The 22,127-nt window shown below is 46.4% G+C and overlaps 1 protein-coding gene across 1 annotated transcript in view; it reads right to left on the bottom strand.

Annotated features, from left to right (window-relative positions):
* Positions 1–1,069: 1,069 nt before the first annotated feature.
* The window catches only part of morn2 (MORN repeat containing 2), a 65,978-nt gene continuing 44,920 nt past the window's right edge, over positions 1,070–22,127 (bottom strand). The window contains exon 6 of the mRNA XM_078557555.1: positions 1,070–1,377. Within this exon, the coding sequence (XP_078413681.1) occupies positions 1,275–1,377 (103 nt within the window). The 3' untranslated portion in view covers positions 1,070–1,274. The remainder of the gene's footprint in view (positions 1,378–22,127) is intronic.

Here is a 22,127-nt window from a genome sequence, read left to right as displayed (position 1 = left end):
TTTAATTTGTTCTGAAATTTTGGTTGTACATATAGGGCAGAATTTTGAAAGCCAACCAGAGAACAGAGGCGGATGGGCTTGGAACGTCCTGCCACTGGCTGTCATGCCAGTTTGCCCACATGATCTCATCTCTGGGCTATTTTTAAGGAGGTTGGGTCAGGGATGAGGCAACTACCCACCTACAAGTGGACAACCGAGGCCATTAAAGCCACTTGTGCTGACTAGAATTATCCATTCAGCAACTGAAACACAGCTAGCAAAAGGGGGCAGTTTCACAGAGGCAAACCTGGGAGCCTGCACTCCTAAAGCACTTTGAAACCCCTTTCCCACTGCAATAAAATGGCCCTCCACAAAGGCAGCTTTGGCAATTGTTATTCTCAAAGATTTAAAAAATTCAGAGAGGGCCCCTCCATTTTGAGGCATCCTCTCTCTCTCAGCAGGCTGTAACTTTCTCACTGCTGGAAGGCCTCCCATTGACCCTATAGCGTTGAGAGCCCACCTGCTATCCTTAATTGAATGTCGAGTGCACCTTCTAGCCATTAATTGGCCGGTCCACTAAAATTGGGTTGGACATATCACACCTTGTGCTGTCGGGGCTGGCATTTGGTCCCATCTTTAAAACAAAAATCCTGCCAATAATCCCTGATTTTTATTTAAAGGCAGAGAAGGGAATCTATTAATTATACATTAATTGTGTTTGATTGTAGGTACGTGCCCCGATAAATACAGACAGACTGCAACTGCAGTGATTGGGATAATGTGCAAATAAATGCTTATAAAAGATTGGTTCCAGTTCTATCCTTCACCAACTGGCTTTCTTTGGTATAACACTGGTACTCTCCCTGTGTTATGCAGAGTGTGTTGGCATCGTCATAATATTAAGTACGTGACCTAATCTTTCATTTACAGCATGAGGTCATCCGACAGCACTATCAACATACATTAACCAGGGTAAGTGGTCCCAACACAACGCCGTACCTGCAACACATTGTGAACACCGTTATTTGATCAGGATACAACAGGAGATAATCAGAATATTCTAGTTAATGTTTTGTTGTTTTATTTGTTTAATTCAAGTAAATATTTTAGAACTATCCAATTGGATGTTTTAGTGTAAACTAAACAGAATGTGTATAATGCGGATTATAATGAAAGAAAACTGTATTTCCACTCTAATATTTTAGTTGCACAAAAACACTGTGGTGATGTTTAAAAGAAAATGTCATTAAGATTACATGACAATGTTCCAGGAATCAGTCCCATCCAGACACGGATTACATATCCAGTTTCAACTTCAGACCCGGTGCAGCTCTGTAATGAAATGTGCCAACCCATTCATATTCTTCTGCATCTATGAACTTGCCTTCCCCTTCCAATCTGCAAAGGAACAACTTATGAAGAAGTGCATCATTGAAGTAACATTTATATGTTCTTTTACTTAATTTTTACATTAAAACATATTACCTAAGTAGGATGGAATGAACATTGCATAAAATAGATAAGTTTCATATGGTTTCTTAAAAGCTTGGCTATCTACTAATATGCTTGTTAATGAATTCTCAAAGGAATCAGTATTACAACAGCCACTTATGTGTGTTCACTGAGATGAAATAAAATCTAATATCTGAATTCCAGTGAATGAATTTGGTGAAGTATTGGGTCACATAAAAAAATGTATTTCTTTAAATATAATGGTACTCTGCATCGAGAAAATAAGGAAATAATGAAAGCATCGCCTTTGATAGACCGGCTAGTGAAGACAGTGAGCAGCTGAGCCACACAGAATCAGATAATACAGCACAGGAAAAGACCATTCTGTCCATTGTGTCTGTGCCCACTCTTTGAAAGAGCTATCCAATTAGTTCCACTCCACTGCCCTTTCCCCATAGCCCTGCAAATTTTTCCCCTTCAGTATTTTATGCAATTCACTTTTGAAAGTTAATATTAAATGTGTTTTCACCACCTTTAAGGCAGTGTATTCCAGATTATCATTGCTCATTATGTTTAAAAAAAAAACCTCTCCTCATCTTTGGTTCTTTTGCTTAAATCTCTGTCCTTTGGTTACTGGCCCTTCTGCATTGGAAATAGTTTCTCCTTATTGACTCCATCAAAGCTCTTCATTATTTTAAACAATTCTGTTAAATTTCCTTTTAATTTTCTCTGCTCTAAGGAAAACAAACCTAGCTTCTCTAGTGTCTCTAAATAACTGAAGTTCCTCATCCCTGGTACCATTTTTATAAATCTCCCCTGCTCCCTCTCTGTTGTCTTGACATCTCCCTTAAGTGTGGTGCCCAGAATTGGGCACAATGGTCAGAATCTTCCATTCTGGAGTTCAATGGCGTGTGCAGAAGTGGGAGTGATTCCTGCTGGGGGTGGGAGAGGAGGGCGGGACAGCTGGCCACGTGTGATCTTGCGCTGTTCAGCTCATTAACTATGCATCTGCGAGGAGCTTGCTGAATCTTGCGGTGGGATGGCAGAAAGTTGCCATCCTCACTGTTACCACATGAGGTTAAATGTCCGGGCGCCATAGTTAAAGGGCACCTAGGCAGCCATTCATTCATTGCAGGTCAGGAGCTTCAGTCGGGCTACCCTTCAAGACTTTATCAATAAGAATGTCCCAGAGCAATGTGTTCAGCGAGGCCTCCCTGGAGATTCTCCTCCTGGACATAAAGCAAAGGCAGGCGGTGCTGTTTCCCAGATATGGCAGCACGAAGCCCTCCTGCCTGACCACGGCAGCCTGGATGGAGGTTGCAGCAGAGGTTAGTGCCCGTGGGGCCCACCAAAGGAACGCCCATGCAGGAAAAGAATAAATGATCTGCTGTGCTCCGCCAGGGTAAATGGCATTGTCTACTCACTGAAAACTGACACTCATGAGGGCACCAGACAGTCTAAATGTGCAAGTGCACAAGGATCTCACACAGGAATTTGGGTTGCAGCACTCACTAGCAGCTAGGACATGTGCTCTGAATGTGTATCAGCCACTTCATGCCTTCACTCTTCTACCAGTTTCAGAACATCCTGCTTGTTAATCACTTACTGGGGAGAGCACAGTAGCTGCCATAGGCATGTACGCTCCTGAACTGCTCATGCAACCACTGGGATGACAATCAATCTTTCTGTCTTTCTGCAGAATGCCCACAATAAACAGGAGTGGTCCAAGACCAAATGCAGCGTTCCAGGCACTAGAGTCCTCACCCCGTATGAGGAGCAGGCCACAAAGATAGCCAGGGAGCAGCAGGTCAGTCCCTGTGCTGAAGGCGAGATAGGACTCCCTGAGGAAGCCAGTGAGGATGCCTCCAATCTGCAGTTGTCAGCTGCACCCACAGAGTAACACATTGGTTTCATTAAGGAGCCTGCTTGGGCATTCACTAAATATTTCTTTTCTCTATTCCAGCTACCTGCAAAAAAGGGGGAGGCCCACAATGCAGGCCACACACAGAACCAGCCACAACCCTACCTCTGAGGAGGATGCCTCAGAAAGCTCAGAGGATGCACTGTTACAGTGTTCACCTGCACCCTCCACCAGCACAAATGCAGTCAACTCAGTGGATCCACGATCTAGAGTAAGCTTGGGGTCACAATCTGGTGAGCACATTACCGGCACGGTGTCCAAGCTGGTGGAGGAAGTGACAGCTGAGATCTCTGACACTTGGAGAACTGTTGGAGACAAGGCCCCTCCTCAGCCCTAAGCAGATGACAAACCTCTGGACTCAGCCTTATGAGACCTGTTGGAGATTCAGGGACAGGCAGGGGAACATCAGTCAGAGACGCCAGAGGTCAGGTGCAGACTGGGCCGAAGGCTGGGGCAGTCCATCCATGTTCTGTCTGTTGTCATGGCTGCAGCAGGCGAGAGCTTGGCTGTCTCCATAGAAAAGGTGGCAGCTGCCTTGGAGACCCAGGTCCAGCAGAACACACAGTGACTGTCAGATATGCACTCGAACCTGCACTCCATTGCTCTAGCCATTGGTACAGTACAGTAGTGGCAATGTGAGAGGGGGATGGGACACCTCAACCTCTCTCCAGATGCCCCTTCCCCTCGAGGAGTCAAGGAGGTGCCACCAGACACTCCAGGGGTTTCATCCCAGGTCACTTCAAGGGTGCCCTGCCACTCTACGGGCTCAATTTTACGTCCTGGGAGCAGGCGCACACCTGACCCGATCTGGCATAAAATCACGCGAGAAGATGTCGGGTAAGCCTCCCCACATCATCATGCACTCACACGATATTTCGCTCGGCAGGCATGTGCAAAAGTCAGAAGTGCACCCGCCGAAAATTAGGAAGGCAATTAAGCCCATTAATGGTGCAATTGTCTCCGATTTTTCGTGGTCCATCCAATCTTATGGTTGGCGGATGGGTGAATCGGCTAGGCGGCCTTTACACTTTTCAACAAACTTCACCTAAGGGCGGGATGAAATTTCTGTTATGAAATAAAATAAAAATAAATCTCTGTGGACAGCATTTTTATCAGCTATATTTTCAGGCGCCTGATTGTGATGAATGAATTTTTTTTGCAGTTTTTTAAACATTTATTTGATGATTTTCAGGTCTGCAGCTCCCTGAGGCAGCTGTCTACCTACAGGGAGCTTTCTCGCAGGGCTCACCCGTGCCCATGGAAATGTCATCGCCCACCCCCACCCCAGCAGCGCTGAGCTTTTCAGTGCTCACTTCATGCTGGTTGGCCATAAATTGGAAAGGAGGGAGGTCGAGGTATCCCGTGCCCCTCTCACCTTGCCACTGCTGTACTGTACCAATGGCTAGAGTGATGGAGTGCAGGTTCAAGTGCATATCTGACAGTCGCTGTGCGTTCTGCTGGACCTGGGTCTCTAAGGCAGCCACCATCCTTTCTATGGAGGCAACCAAGCTCTCACCTGCTGTAGCCATGACAGCAGACAATGTGGATGGATTGCTCCCACCTTTGGTCCAGTCTGCACATGGCTTCTGGCATCTCTACCTGATGTTCTCCTGCCCATTAATTGGCTAGCCAACATGAAATCCCGGTCAGGGGTTTCTTAACTGCTCCTGGGCCCGCCGATCACGCACGCCTGCCAAAGGTAAAATTCAGGCCTACGTCTCATCTGTCAGTGATCCCATCATCTCCAGCAGGTCAGGTTGAGGAGAGTGCACCTGCACCTGAGCAGGAGACCCTTGGTAGGCAGGGCCCTTTAGGCCTCGGGCCACCAGAGCATGACTGTCAAAGTCACCATAGTCAACAGGGCATAGCAGTCAGCAGGCAGCCTCCACCTCAGCAGCAGATGCCAGGTTAGTACCTAGACGTAGTGGTAGGCAAAGAAAGATTAATAAGTTTAGAAGGTACACAAGGTGTCATGGGTGTACAACCATTGTATATAGTTTTGGCACTTATAAATATATGTTCACTTACACTGTTTCAAAATTTCCTGGATTCCATCTTGCAGCTAGTTGCTTCAATGGTCGCAGGCATTTAGAGGTTTGGAATTTGGACCCCCATCAGAGTCTGATAATGAACACCTAAAGACTCAATTGGCTCAAATTATCAACATAATGATTACTCAATCATCCCACAATTGCAGGATTAAGCACTAGCCATCATTTGTGAGTGTGCAGTCTGGCCATCCATCATTCAAACCATTACTTGCAGCTCGCCACTTTCTGACCTCTGAAAATGTCATCAGCAAGGTCACTGCAGCTCCTGCTGTCAGATGCGGGTGGATGCCACGAGTACTCAAGGAGAGTAAAACCTGCTATGTGATTGGCAAGGAACACTATAGATACAGTTTCAGGGCTGAGAGAGTGAAGCTCTACACTAGTCTTTTTAACAGTAAAAAACCAGAGGCTGCTCTAAATGTCTGGAGAAAGCTGTGGTGGGCACGTCCAATCGTTAATGGCCTTCCTTGGTGATATGTCATTTTGAGCTGACATGCAGATGAAGGCTGCAAGTAAGGAGGTAATGGGCAAGTTCGCCTTGACTGCAAGAGGGATTTGAATGTAGGATTTAAGGGGTGTCTGTGCATTTAATTGAAGCCTTTGTCAGGCCCCACATGGAGATTTGTTCGGCCTGCTTGTCTCCTTCTCAAGGGTTGCAGTCAGGGCCCGAGAGAGGGGGGTGCAGACGGTGCCAAACACATGGATCCAGGGCTGGGGCTGGGGCTCAATGTTTTGAATGGAGTTCTCAAGTCATCCAGCCAGAGCTTCAGACCTTAAAGACCAGCTTAGAAAATTTGGAACTGTCGGTTCTGATTTTTTACATCTGGTCTGTCAGTGTCAGTGTCAATTTCGTTGAGTTGCTGCGCAGCTGCTTCCCACCTTCAGGCAGCTTCAGTATTCTGATTTTTTTTTGAAAAGCCCACCAGAAAACCACAAAACTTCCCAAAGGTCAGCAACAGCAGCGCAGGAACTGTCAAGAGAGTGTTCTCTGTTCAAAAATTGTAAATGAAATCCCTGCAAATGTTATACACAATTATTTGGTGTATGTGTGTGTGTCTAGGGGGCGGTGGGGAGAAGGTTGGAGAGGAGGTGGGGGGATTGAGGTTGGGGGGAGTGGGGAGAGATTGGTGGTGTTGGGGGTGTGGGAGATTGGAGGGATGTGTTGGGGGGTGGGTTGTGGTGAAGAGGTTGGAGGGTGGGGATGTTGGAGGGGTTGTTGGAGAAGGTTGAGGGAGGTTGGAGGGGGTGGGGGGGAGACTGGGTGGAGGTTGATGGGGGGGGCCTTTGGAGGGGCTCGCAGGAATTTGGTGGAGGGCCGGGGTGGGGAAGAGGTTGGGGGTTGAAGGGAGATGGGGGAGGTTGGTGGGGGGGGGTTGGGGGGTGAGGGGAGGTTGGATGGAGGTGAGGGGTGGGCAGGAGTCTGGAGGGGTTGAGGGGAGGTTGGAGGGCTGGAGGATGTTTGGGGACAGGGGGAGGTTGGAGGGGGTTGTGTGGAGGTTGGCGAGGGAGTTTGAGGGAGATTGGAGGGGCGGATCACTTTTAAGGTTTAGTACCACAAAACTCAATACTGTAAACTTTTCAAAATTCTCTTTTGAATTTAAACCAGCATGTAAATAGCAGTCTAAATTTGTATTATGCCCTAAAAGTAGACACAATTCTGATGACATTTTGTGTTGATGACTTGAAAATCTTGGGCCTCATCAAAATAAACATAAGGAAGTGATGCATTACCCGTTTTATTGCTTTTGCAAAGTCTGGGAAATAAATCCCTATTTGTCACTAAGAGATTGCTTAAAGAAGGTTTTGCAAATCTCTAGTTCATTCTCGGTTCATCCCACCCTGCATCATCCTGTTTAAAATCTAGCAAAAGGTGGGACTAAAATTCCTCTGGGGGGGTGGATTCCTGATCATCCATTGTAGCTTTGGCAAAAAAATCCATTGAAATCCCAGAGAAACAGCATAAACACCATAAAGGGTCTTTATAGAAACCCAATCCTATGACTTAAGTGCTTCTAGAAATGATTTTTCTCCGGATTTTGTTCACACTCTTTCTTTGTTGTTGGAGTTTCCTGTTTATTAATTACATTTTTCTACTTCATTTGTCTGTTTCTCTCATACCTCAAACAACAAATAGAATTTAAAAAAAATACTATTTGCACATTTATTTAGTACAAGTGTAATGTAACATCATGAGGAACCTGTAGATAGGCTGTAAATTCAGTGTACAACACAATTGTACCACACTGGGTTGGTGCCAGATAAGTCAGAATGGTAAAGCTGCATTAGCTACAGAGTTGAATTGTTTTGTAAATGTAGTGATTTCTTTGTAGCCACTTTCATAGCATCAATTGATTACTCTGCGATTAATTATCCTTAGAGACTCAGTACTGGGCCTCCAATTTCACCATTGCTATTGTCACTCTGCCTACTGCATGCAGGTGTAATGAAAGATAAAACCTGTCTTTATACAGCACCTTTCACGATGTCCCAAATCACTTCACAGCCAAATAAGTACTTTTGAGTTGTAGTCACTGATATAAGGCAATGTTATCAAATGGTGGAACAAGCTCAAGGGGCTGAATGGCCTACTCCTGCTCCTAATACGAATGTCATTCTAGATGGATGAAGCAAGCTGGGCTAAATGGCCTTTGTCATCCATAATTATCTTGTGAACATAGGGTGAAATCATGGATGGAGTTCTGTTTATTTTATTGTTAATGAAAGTTTAACGTGAGCAGGCTTTGGGGGGTGAAATTGTCAGGACAGGAGTGCATAATGGGCTCATAGTAGCCCATCAGTAGCCTTTTTTACATTGCCCATGATTTTCAAGAGTCTTTTCCATCGACTTCAATCTTGTCCTTTTGTCTACTTACCTATTATCCCACTCTATCTTGGTGCTTTTTATGAGTTTTTTGAGGCATTGAAATATCGTGATAAAGTTTTGTTGCATAGTAGATATTGAAAATATATTGTAGTGAGAAGCAGCAATTAGCAGAGTCTCTAGCCTTGCTGATCAAAAAAATACATACAATTGTGAACCATTCAGTCTTTGTCCTCTGGCTTCTCAAAACAACTTGTGTCATAAAGAGACACCTGAGGGCTCTAATGTTTCTCACTAACAGTGAAGACCTATATTGTTCCATCATTCCACTTTGTTGCTCAGGAGTCATTTGATCTTTCTACTCTGTGAGATTACTGATAAAATAGAATCCAATTACGCCCCTTGTATGAAATAATATTGAATAATATCATCCACCCAGGCAAGAGAAAGTCTTCTACGTCTACAGAATGGAAAGATCTTGTGCAGTTTATTTGGGTTGCAAGTAATGAATCTTTCCCCAAATATAAATTTACTGTCACCATATCGAGTTAGTGCAATGTGCAGAACATGTTAATGAGGGCTGAGGCAGTCACTGAAATCAATGTTATCATCTGCAAAATGTTATAAATAACTAAGTGGATATTTTCCTGCCAAATTAACAATATTGTACAATGCTGTTAAAGTTAAATTTGTACTCTGGTTTGTTTAATAGTTGCGGTGGGATCACCTATAGGCTGCACACAAACTAACACTATTGTATTGTCACTGCTCTTAATATTAATGACATATGCTGCATATATATAGGATGATTTTTGTAACCAGATGTCAACAATGGGTGTTATAACTTTACTATGACCTTTCTGTGATTGTTCGGTGAATCTTGAAAGTGGAAAAATTATTAAGCATGATTGAGGGCAAGCATTAAAGTGGGGAGGGGGTGCAGACAGGAGACGCACCAGGGCCCATGGTTTCTCTCTCTGGCACTGGTTGCAGTAGACCTCACATAAAGGGCGGGATTTTCCACACCTGCCCGCCGCCGGGATCTTCCGGTCCCGCTGCAAGTCAATGGACTTCTGGCTGGGGCACCGCCTCACCCACGGTGAGTCCTGCCTGCAACAGGGCTGGAAAATCCCAGCCAAAGGGTCTGTAAACAAAGTGCATCATCCATAATTGACGGATCGGGGTCTTAGTCCATGAGGTGAGAAGGAGTTGAATGGGCCAGTGTACTAGACTGTGCTGAGGACTGTGAGGCTATCCACCTGAAGCATCAGCAGCTCTAACAGGACATGGCAGGGTCCATGCAGGAAAGATTTTACCTTGGCCGGAGTGTCCACAATGAGGGATCAAAGTCTCGCACTAATAATAAGGCCTGAGGCTTGTAGGAATCTCTGCGACTGTTGGGTCCGGAGCGGTTGCTACTCAGTAACCCATAGTGCAGGTGAGGCATTCTCGGTGAGTGGACTCCAAAGTAGCCTCAAAACCTTCCGGCATGATAAAGATGTCAAGGGATATGGGTTTATTATGGGCAAGTGCCAATCAGGGGCAGGAACACGATCTTCCTGGATCAATCTGCATGAAGCAGCGATCTCAAGGAGCCAAATAGTGTTCTCATGCTGGTCCTCCCTGTGGACCCATCTATCTGGTTCTGCCTGAAAGGGCTCTCTGTCCTTTGGGAGCAGGTGTGAGGGTGACATGAGTGCATCCCTGCGAGGTTAGATTTGATTTTGCTTCCAAATTGCCATGGACGTAGAACTTGTGAGGGCATGGGGAAAATCTCAATTCTACTTACAGGTGCCAGAGGCCGCAAGGAACAGAGTGCTGTGCCAGTTCTAATCCTTGCATTTAGAGCCAGGGCTGTCTCTTTGCACGGTTTGGGCTATGCAAAGGATCAAACCACTGGCAGGGCAAATCATTTTAATTCAGCTATCATAAATTAAGGTACATTAGAGCAAAGTATAATATCTGTAAACAAAAAGGAGCTGAGGCTTTCCAGCCAGCATAGGATAGAAAATCAAAAACTAAAGGAAATGTCTCAGCAACTTACTCTGCCTGGAATCTGTTAGCTATCAGACTATCACGGGCCTGTCTGCCTAGTCGTACCCCTGCTATGGCCTCTACATATGGCTCAGCGACATCCTCCCTCATCAGCTCCATTCCCTTCATTGTCCTCATTATTGGAGGAGATATCTCAGTCCTCCATTTCTCCCTCAGGAAAGAACATCCCCTCTTTGTAGCACAAGGTTATGCTGGGCACAGTAGACATCGATGATCCGGGATACTGTGGTGAGTATTGGAGAGCTCTGCTTCAGCGGTCCAAACATCTGGACTTCATCTTTAGGAGGTCTGCTGTCTGCTCATCATGGACCTGGTGGAGGCATGTGTGGTATTGTAGCTCTCCCTAGCAGCACTCTGCAGATGGCAAACTAGTGTCATCAGCCAGGTCTTCTGGGGATATCCTGAAATCGCTGAGGTCCTTCAAAAACCTTTCGCACCTGGAAGTGGGTCAGAATGTAGGCATCTTGAAAGCTCCTTGGGAACCAAGCACGAACATGCAGGATTTGCCTTCTATGATCACATATCAGCTACCTGTTCAAAGGGTAGAAGCCTTTGTTATTGATGAATGTGACTGACTATTGCCAGGGAATTCTCAAGGCCACATGTGTGAGTCAACATAGCCCCTTGCACTTGCAGGAAACTTTTTGCAGCCTGGCTTTTGGGATCCAGTCAGAATTGGACAAATTGGTGCACTCTCCTGAACAGGACATCGGTCACCTCCCAGATGCATTTGTGCATCGCTGACTTGGAGATGCCGCACAAGTACCCAGTGGAGCCCTGGAAGGAGCCACTGGCAATGAAGTTTATGCAGTGGTGACCTTGAATGCCACCAGCATGGGATTGCCTCAAAGGCCTTGCAGCTGCAGGTTCTCGTGGAGAAGCTGACAGATGTGTGCAACCACATTCCGGGACATTCTAAGGGTTCCCAGCATTGCTTTTCGCTCATCTGTAGATAGGTGCACCACCTAAGATATATCCATGGCCAGGCCAATGTTCGCCATCGCAGTGGATCCTGCTTACCAGCATTCTGGCTTTCTTGAGGCCCCGCTGCCTCTTGCTGCTTAGGCTGTTGCTCCTCCTGGCTCTATACCAACCTGCATTGGGCCCTCCTTCTCCTCATCTGGATGAGAGGCAGTAGAAAGGCAGGTATGTCTGGAGCCTGCATCAATGTGTCTGTGAATGAATTGAAGTAATCAATCTAGTGAGCATCTTCTTTACAGGTTTGCCTCCATCTCAGAGCCACAAAACCAATGCTAAGCCCTGTGCTTGGCTTCTGTCCAGACATGGCATCCCTACCCCATCCCTTCCAGGTGAAGGTTATTCTGGAGGATCAGAGATTGGTATTCCTCCCTTTCACACATGATTGCGCACGGACATTGTTCTATGACAAGGGTGATGAGAGCCATGTGCGAATCCTTCCCTCTGAAGCTATTCAGCTTGCCTCCACTACTCCTGAGGCGCTATAGAGAGACCATTGTCTTGGCAGCATGGAAAGACTAACACAGGAACCCTTGTCGGCCATGACCATTCACCCAGGAGCATGGGGGTTTGGAGTCGTGAGTTTGCTGTTGTCCACCAGCCGTGTCCCTTGGAGGCATCCACCTTCCTCACTCCCTTCATCCCTGCCTCTGACAGCAGCAGGTGGCAAATCGCACAATATGGAATGGCAGCTCTAGACCTTGCTGGGATCTCGATGTAATGAGAGCCATGAATCAGGAACAAACCTGCTGCGGTGTGGGCTTCACCATAGAGAGGAGAACATAACTGAGCATGGTTGTCATCCAGTTGCCTCATGATTATTAGGGTGTCCCTTTAGTCAGCCAATTGTGCTGAGCGTGAAATCCACCCACTCAAAAGACCCTCCTCCCAGTTCGAGGTATCGCAGTTTTACGTTGATTGTTTTGCATTGGTGAGAATCACAAAATGGTGCACATTGCATCTGAGACTCGCTCCACAACCTCTACCCTCTCCCATCACCCATCAAATTCCCCCCCACAATCACCCTTGACCCACCCAATATAACCATTGCTCTCCCCTCTGTAAACCTTGAACCACCAACCCCCCACCCCGCCCCATTACCCTTGCACCTATTACCATCCACTTCCCTCCACTCTGAGCCTACACCCGTTACCATCCCTGTCAGGAAGATATATTTCTCATAATGTTATTGGAATTTATTGTAAAATAGTGGTTTCCGTGTGTGTATGTGTGTGTGTGCGTGCATATAAGTGACTTAAATGGATTAAAGGCAGCTGGACTGAAAGCTTTGATGTAAACATGGGGGAAGCTTAGAATGTAAGCTGTAAAAGGACATTTGCATTTTTAAATAAACCAGACTAGATTGTTTTCAAAGGAGGGGTGAAATGTGTCACCTAGCCAGGTGAAGTTTAGAAACAGTGTGTTTATTTTTCCCAAAGCTACTGGTAAAACTTAGTGCTGAGAGGTTTTTATTATCAGAAAGGTAAAGTCCAAAGACAGTGTGAAACAATGGGAATTTGCATTCAAGGGGAAAAATATGTGTAAAGGAGCGAAGGTTGTGTATAAGGGTAGGCATTTTTAAGTGTGAAAAAGCCTTTAGCATCTATGCCTCAAGCTGCTGTTTTCAAAGAACTGAAGTTAAGAAAACTCACTTTGAATTCGACTGGTTTGGGGTATTGTGTGTCACTTTGCCTGGGTCTTCTAAAATCTGTGTGTCTTACTGTTGCATTAATGAAAGTATAACTGGTTGTCAGATTAAGTAGGGGATTTAGGAGTTATCATAGTAGCAATTTGTAGATCTATGTATGTGGTATGTGTTTAAAATCATTTCTTTATTAATAAATGTTTAATCTAGTTTTGTCAAAACCTATAAGACTTGATGGTCTTACTACTACTGTATTCAAGGCACGCATCTCAACATTTATACAAATTGCAAAAAAATTGTGGCGGTTGTTTCAAGTTTCCCTTTGGGATTTGAACAACTCAGCATTTCCCATCGGCTGTGCCATAACAATCTCTAACCTCACCCTGACCCTGACCTCTCCCTTTATCTGAGCCACCTGTTTCATCCATTTTCATGACCCCCACCCCATGAAACCTTCACCTATCTGATTATCACCCTGGGTCTGCCACCTACTGCATCCCATTTCCCCCTCTTAATGTGACTGCTCATTCCACTGCCTAGGACGCTCAGTTCAAAACCCAGGACCTAACCGTCGATAGAACTGACCCTGCCCTCTAGGACTATCTCTCTCCCACCATCCCTGTCTGGAAAACCCCCTCCCCACCCAGCCACAGGACCCCCTGACCCAACAATAAAGACCCTTTCCTCCACCTCATGTTGCTGCACCCTCGCATTCCTTTGATGCTTCTCTCCCGTCCCACTCTGTCCTTCCCTGAACAGCCTCACCCCATTCCATGCTTCACCTGCCTCCAATGTACAGCCTTCACTCTACCCTTCCACCCTACCCATTCCTTCCACATTTCCACCCTTTGCCTGCCTCCCAAGTCAAGCCTTCACCTCATCCTTCCACCCCAATCTCCCCCTTTCCACCCTTCGCCTGCCTCCCGTGTCCAACCTTCACTTCATCCTTCCATCCTTCGCTTGCCTCCTGTGTCCAGCCTTTGCGCCAACCTTCCACCCTAACCCACTTTCCATCCTCTGTGCCTTCGCCTGCCTCCTGTGTCCAGCCTCCAATCCACCCTGCCCTTCCTCCTTCCGTATCCAGCTTGTTCTACCAGCACCCGATATGAGTCAAGATTTAAGTGATCCCCAAAAAGGCCAAAGCAGCATCTACTAACCTCAAAGTCATGGAAGAAGTCAAGATTGCCAGATGCACGCCACTCATACACAGTCATAAATGTGAATGTTATAATTTCTCACTGGTGGAGAACTTAATTCGGAGGGGAACTTAATTCCTGCGAGGTGGCCTTTTAATGAGCACACATTACATGCTAATACATGCAAAAAGGCTTCCCGGCATTGTTTGTCGGGAAGCTTAACCCACCTTTAAAGTCCCATTGCTAAAGTTCATCCCGTCGTCTGAAAACTGATTTTTGGCCTCCCGCCAAATTAAGTTCCTCCGCCAGCCAAGCTTCCCGTTGCTAGAACCAGAAGATTCTGCCCAATGCTTCAGCTGAAGGAATACAACCCTAGTTCATGCACTCTCTTGTAATTAGAGTCTGGGGTATCATTTAAGTAAACCTATGCTGCATTTCTTTCAAGATCCCTTTATCCTTCCTAAGGTGTACTATCCAGAACTGAACACAGTTCTCCAGAAAAGTTGATATCTTTCAAAAGGTGAGAAACTTGTAAGTGTTGATATTCAAAGTGTGCTTGTACAAGGAACGCAAAAAGTTAGCATACAGGTGCAGCAAGCAATTAGGAAGGCAAATGGCATGCTGGCCTTTATTGCAAGAGTATTGGAGTACGGGAATAAAGAAATCTTGCTAGAGTTGTACAGGGTTTTGGTGAGACTACATCTAGAGTACTGTGTGCAGTTTTGGTTTTCACCTTTAAGAAAAGATACACTTGCTTTGGGGGCAGTACAGGTGAAGGTTCACTAAATTGGTCTCTGGGATGAGGGGGTTATCCTATGGTGAGAGGCTGAGGAAATTGGGTCTATTTTCTCTGGAGTTTAAAAGAATGAGAGTTGACGTCTTTGAAACATACAAGATTCTGAAGGGGCTGAATAGAGTAGACGCTGAGTGATTGTTTCCACTGGTCAGGAAATCTAAAGCATGGGACACGGTCTCAGACTAAGTAGCCGATCATTATGGACTAAGATGAGGAGAAATGATTTCACTCAAAGAGTTGTGAATCTTTGGAATTCTCTGTCCCAGAGGGTTGTGGATGCTCCATTATTGAATACATTTAAGGTGGGGTTAGACAGATTTTTGGTCTCAGGGAATTAAGGGATATGGGGAACAAGCAGTAAAGTGGAGTTGAAGCCCAAGATCAACCATGATCACATTTAGTGGCAGAGTAGGCTTGACGGGCCATATGGTCTACTCCTGCTCCTACTTCTTGTGTTCTTGTGTCTTTGCATGGTCTAACAAGGGAATTGTATAGCTGCAGCATAACTTCTAATTATTTAAGACTTATCCCTAATCATAGAAAGTTACAGAGCCATTTACAACAGATGGAGGTCATTCAGCCCATCGAGAGCATGATGGCTCCTCGTGGAACAATCCAGTCAGTCTCACTCCGCTGCTCAATACCCGTAGCTTTGTAAGTTTATTTCCTTCAAACGATTTTTCTTTACTCTTTCATGAGACATGGGCATCACTGGAAAGGCCACCATTTGTTGCCCTCTGACTGCCTTTGAACTGAGGGCAGTTAAGAGTCAACCACATTGCTGTGGGTCTGAAGTCACATGTAGGCCAGCCCAGGATGGCAGATTTCCTCCCCTAAAAGTCATTAGTGAACCAGATGGGTTTTTGCAACAATCGACGATAGTTGTCATGGTCACCATTACTGAGACTAGCTTTATATTCCAGATTTATTAAATGTCCTTCCAATTTTAATTTGAAATCAGATTGCTTCCGTTTCCACCACCTCGTGGGCAGTGAGTTCCAGGTCATTACCAATCACTGTGTAAAAAAGTTCTTTCTCACGTTCCCCCTATATCTCTTGCCCAAAATCTTAAATCTGCCTTCCCTAGTTCTTGCACCATTAGCTAATAGGAAGAGATTTTCCTTGTTTACCTTATCTAAGTCTGTCATAATCTTGTATACATCTATCAAATCTCCCTTACTCCAAGGTGAACAACACCAGCCTTTCCAACCCAACCTTGTAACTAAAACCCCACGGAATCAATTTTTCTTATTTTAAAATCATTCGATAGTGATGGTGGACTAAAGGGTCGCTCTGAAAGTACAATCTAGGGTAGATTGAACCCTTTGTCACCTATAATCAATCTGTTCAAGGCAATATATCAGAAGTCCTTATGGAATTATACACCATTCAATTAGTTGCACTCCGCAGCTCTTTCCCCATAGCCCTGTATTTTCTCTCTCTTCAAGTATTTTTCCAATTCCCTTTTGAAAATTACTATTAAATCTGTTTCACTCACCCTTTCCGGCTGTGCATTTCAGATCACAACTCACTGTGTAAAAAATCATGTTGCCTCCAATTCTTTTGCCAATCACCATAAATCTGTGTTCTCTGGTTACAAACCTTCTGCCACTGGAAACAATTTCTCCTTGCTTACTCTATTAAAATCATTAATGATTTTTTATGTTTTAGGTTATCTGGTTCGCTTTGTCCAGCGAACATGAGCTGCGCCCTTGATATTAACACATTAGTTGGTGCTTGAAACAATTTAGGCAGAGAGACCGATTAACTGACAAACACTGGTGGTTTATTGGAACTAAGAACAGGACACTACCAGAATGTGTGCTTCTTCAATTACCTCCAGCTCTCAATTTACAGTTACCCAAGTAGCCCCTGCTGTATAGTGATACAGTCACGTGGTCAGTTAACTACAATCTCTTAAGGGTACAAAGCACTTCATTTTACCAGATGATTATGAAGGGCTTTTCTTCCCCTTTCATCAATCAGTCTTGGTTTTCACCGCAATTGCTGAAAAAGTGAGAAATCAGATTCCTCCTCTCTTGAAGATCACTAGATTAAAAAAACAAAAACACTATACACCAGCGAAGTAATTTAAAAGTAATGCTCTTGATATACAGGCCAACATTCCATTCGCCTGTTTGGTTATTATCTGTAACTGTTCATGACATTTTAATGATTGATGTACATGGACTCCTTAGTCTCTCAGGAGTTCCACTGTTTCTGATTTTTCTCCATTTAGGGAGAACTCTGATATATCCTTTTGGGTCCAAGGTGGACAACCTCACTCTTGCTTTTTTTGAAATCTATTTGCCACAGTTTTGCCCATTCGCTTAATCTATTAATATCTCATTGTAAATGTATATGCCCATCAAGCATGCAATACCATCTATCCTTTGTGTCATCTGCAAACTTGGATGTGTGGCTCTTTATCCCATCATTTAAGCAATTATTAAAAAGAGAGTAGTTGAGGCCCCAACACAGACCCTTGTGGGACAGAAGTAGTCACATCCTGCTAATTAGAGTATTTGCCCTCCCTATACACTGGGTGGGATTTTCAAGTCCTACCTGCTGTCGGGATCGTCCGGTTCCGCCGAAAGTCAATGGACTTACAGCTGGCCCACCACATCCCCCGCAGTGGGTCCCTCCACGGCAGGGCTAGAAAATCCCAGTCTCTGTCTATGGCTGCTCAACGAATCTCCTAACCAACTCAATAATTTGCACTTAATTCCATAAGCTTCAGCTTAAATGCAACCGTCTCTACTGAGGGACTTTATTGAATGCCTTCTGGAAGTCCATATGAATAAATTAATTAATTAAAGAGAGACTGTGTTTATAGAGTATCCTTCCTGACTTCAGGGCATTCCAAGGTGCTTTACAGCCAATGAAGTACTATTGGAGTATAGTCACTGTTGTAATTTAAGAAATCTGACAGCAAGTGGACAGGATGCTATCACAAAAAGCAATGTGATAAATGACCAGATAATCTTTTTTAGTGATGTTGATTAAGGGAAATCATCTAGTCCTAGGAGTTTGTCACTCGAGTGCCATTATTTTCTTTATTACAGTTAATTTGCTTACACTAATTTTAGTGAAATCCCATCCCAAATTCAATATTTGTTTTTCGGAATGTCCAGCACACTATCCTCTTCCTCTACTGTAAATACTGATGTAAAGTAACTAAAATTTCTATCATTTCCCTATTTTCATTTAGAATATCACCACTGTGAATTTTTAAGGAGATCACCTGAAGCAAAGAATCCCGTATGCTTTTTTTTTAAAATAGCCTTCTCAACTTGTTGTGCCGTCTTCAAAGATTTGTGTACATATACCCCCAGGTCTCTGGGAGGAATTTTTCATGCCCACTGGCATCGGGCGTGTTTGACGGTATGAGCAGACAATATGGTGAGAAGGCCGAATATTGGTTTCATGATATTGTGAAATCAGTTTGCAATTGTCTGCTCTGCCTGTCAATAGCGGGCTGCATTTCCTACCGTTGGACGTCGGGAACCTCATTGTAATACATCTACATATTATAAGCCCAGCCCACCAGAATCATCCCCCACGCTGGATTATCCGAGCATCACGCTGATATGTTTCACAACAGCATATATAATGTGTGCACTTCGAGGGGAACTCTGAGGTTAGCGCACAGTAATGTTGCACAGTGCTCGCCAGGGTTGCCTGTTCGGCTTCAAGGTTGAGGCATTCAGGCGAGAGCACGGGCAAGTTGTTCTTTTCCGACTGACTAACAGTGCGTTGCTGGGGCAAGGGCTGCCTTGAGGTTGATGCGAGATGGGGGGGGCAAAGGCTGCACTGTGATTAAGGCACCTTGGGACAAGTGTTGCACTGCGGTCGATGGTAGTGCACAAGCATGTGCTGGAAGGCAGGGGAGAGATGCGGCCACGCATTAGGGGAACCTTGTACAAAGTGACCATTCCTCCACAGCGACCGTTCAGATGTAGCCTCATTGACATGCTTGCAGTCGGGCCTCTAGCTTATCTGCCCACTCAAGCAACAGAAAGGCATGAAATTGTCACCAAATGCTCTTGAGCTTTTCACCCCTCGGGCACAGACTTCAAAGTAATGAGTGTTTTAGTGGACTGCAGAACGGTTGGACGACTGGGCACGTTGTACAATCTCCTTGCGAAAGCTGGCCTTGGAACAGTTCTGGTAATGGCGCTCACAGCCCCTTGCAATGTCATCATTCAAGTTTGGAACAGTCTTCCCCACGATTCAAGCTAACAATGCAGCCTTGCAGTGTGGGTTAGGAGAATGTCTGAGGTGACAGCACAGCTTGCAGTCCAGCAGGTGAAGCTGCCGCCAATCAGTCAGGTGGTGCGGGGCAGAGATTGGTGGGGTCTGGGGCAGCCATGCAGCGCACTAAACTCTGGCCATCCAAGTGGTGGCCAGCACTGTCCCGGATGCGTTAAGGGGCCTTCAAGAACCAAGAGAGGTTCTTAGAACACCCAAGCTAACCCACGCTTCTCTCTCTTTCATCCTGCAGGAGGAGTACATCAAGAGCATGGAGCCTGGTGACCTAGCTGTATGCCTTGTGGCATACAGAGAGTGGAGGCGAAGGAGAAAAGAGCAATGGAGGAGCTTGGCTGGGCAGAGGCAGGAGCAACACCCTTAGGAAGAAGGGGCGGCTGGGGCACCTGCACACGCCGAAGAGCCACAGTGAGCCAGCACTGTTCGGTGCCTAGCTAGACCCAGGATATATAGACACCGCCTTTCATTCCTGCAGATGAAGGAGAACCAGTGTTGCTGAAGACCGCGCATGTCTAGAGAATTGTTCAATCACATCTGCCAGCTGCTGCACGATTTGGCGCCGCGGGCAAATGAAGGGTATTCACTGCCTGTGGCCGTGAAAGTGGCCGCGGTGCTCAATGTTTACACTAGTGGCTCCTTTCAGGGCTCCACAAGTGACCTCTGTGGGATATCAGAAGCCTCCACTCACATGCATCCATGAGGTCACGGGAGCCAACTATACAAAGGCACAGAACTTTGTGCATTCCACCTGGGACCAGGAAGCTAGGATGCAAGAGCAATTGGATTTGCCCAAATCTTGGGTTTCCCACAGGTGCAGGGTGCCATCGACTGCACTCATGTGGCGCTCAGATCTCCGTCGCAACAAGTGGTCAACTATGTCAACCACAAGGGCTTCCATTCACTGAATGTGTAGCTGGTGTGCAACCACCACAAATGCATCCTGCAGGTCTGCGCACGGTTTCCAGGGAGTGAGCATGACTCCTAAATTCTCAGTCGGCCTCAGATCCCTGACGCCTTCCAGGGTCCACAGAGACTGCAGGGGTGGCCCCTCGGGGACAAAGGCTACCTGCAGAGGCCGTGACTGATGACACCCTTGCAGCGGCCTCAGACTGCAGCAGAGTGAAGGTATAATGAGGTTCCATGCTGCAACTCACACCTTGGTGGAATAAACCATCGGGATGCTGAAAATAAGGTTCTGGTGCCTGGACCGGTCTGGTGGAGCCCTGCAATATAGTCCACAGAGGGTGTCATGCATTGTTGTCACCTGCTATGCCCTTTACAACCTGGTGGTGCAACGGGGAGAAGAGCTGGCTGAGAAGGAGATGGAGGAGCTGGAGGTCTCCTCCAATGAGGAGGACGTCGACGGGGATGAGGGTGAGGAAGTCCTTGAAGGCGACGATGATGGCGATGAAGTCATCACACTGGCCAGATGAGACAGGCGCACTCGGGAGGCCCTCATAGCTGCTAGATTTGTGAAGGATGATGACGACATGCAGTGAGGAGACACCATAGATCCTCAAATTGCATCTGTGAATGTTTGACTCCAGTCTGGCTGATGGCAGCGCACAGTCCTTCTGTGATAAGGCTTCTGTCGTGGAGATGCAGTGGAGGCCCTAATAGTCACTCAATTCCAGGAAAATGATGACGACATGCAGTTAGGACATTCCATAGATCTTCTGACTCCGGCCTGGCCAAAGGCAGCTTGCTTGCGGTTTGCGATCAGTGCCATATCGTGGAGATGCAGCCATGAAACTTTAACGCACTTGTTCCTTTGTCAGCCTTCAGCACCTGACCCCTTCAGGAGCACAGCATCACTGGTCACAGATGCTGATGAGATAGGGGCCAGTCCCACCTTAAAGGTTCTGAGAGTACACAGAGAGAATGACGGAACACCGTGACTCCTGCCCACTACATTCTGGCAGCAATAACAAGCACCATCGAGGTGCAGGCATCAGTAATGTGTCCAGTGAATGTGAGGCCAGACCATCACTTTGGTCTGAAGGCTGCACAAAGCACAGGGAAGAGGCCCAGGACTGAGACACCTGCCTTTATCTTGTGCAGAAAGGTTTCACATCTGGGTGACAAGAACACTGCTCATCTGAACAAGGAGCCATATGCTGGGAGACACTCTTGGAAGTTTATTTACAGTAGTGAACATTGCGTACAAATGATTAACACCCATGCCCAGGCCGTGCAACTACATCTTCTTAACCTTCCTAACCCTGCTGCTACGTCTTGGTGCTCCCCTAACATCCACAGCGGAGGTGGAGGCAGCCTGCTGACTGCTATGCCCTGTCTGTGATGGCCTTGGCGGGCATCATCTGGAGGGCCAAGCCCTGGAGGGCCCTGGCCTGCTTTTGGGGTCCTGCTGTGTGGCAGTAGCACCCTCCTTGGCCTGTGGAGCTGGAGCTGCTGGTGTCACAGGAAGAGGGGATTCAAATGGACTGGTCACTCCTGGGGTCACCTGGGTGGATGGCCCTGGGCTGTGCACCTGCTGATCCTCATCCCTATGGGTGCCCATGGGCCTCTGGCTGACTCCTTGAGGAGGAGGAGTAGCTGAAGTGAGATCGAGCTGCCCCGCACCCCTCTCGCGTTCATGCTGTTGCAGGCTAACTATGGCGTTAGTGATGGAGTTCAGTCTGCGCAGCGGTGCAGGACTGATGTCCTGGACCAAGGTCTCCATGGCAGCCGCCAGCCTACCAGTGTTGACCTTGGTGCATTGGCATGCCGATGCTCTCACCCCAGCCTGAAGGCAGACGGGCTCCTGCATCATGCCTTGCAATCTGAGGAGTGCAGCGTACATCCCTTCTTGATGTTCCCGAGCTTACCTTTGCAGCTCCAGCAACTGAGACATGACCGAGTCCAGAGGCTCACCATCTGACTCGGACTCAGCAAATTTCTGGCCTCCATCAGTCCTTCGAGTGCCGGAGACCTGGGAAGACCCTGCCATCACCTGCTGTAGATCAGACAGTGCAATGTGCTCACCAGGTTGTGATCCCGAGGCTACTCTAAAGCTGGGTCCCA

Source organism: Cetorhinus maximus, chromosome 14 (genome assembly GCF_964194155.1).
Source record: "Cetorhinus maximus chromosome 14, sCetMax3.hap1.1, whole genome shotgun sequence".
Taxonomy (NCBI): domain Eukaryota; kingdom Metazoa; phylum Chordata; class Chondrichthyes; order Lamniformes; family Cetorhinidae; genus Cetorhinus; species Cetorhinus maximus.
This window is presented reverse-complemented; position numbering and strand designations above follow the sequence as displayed.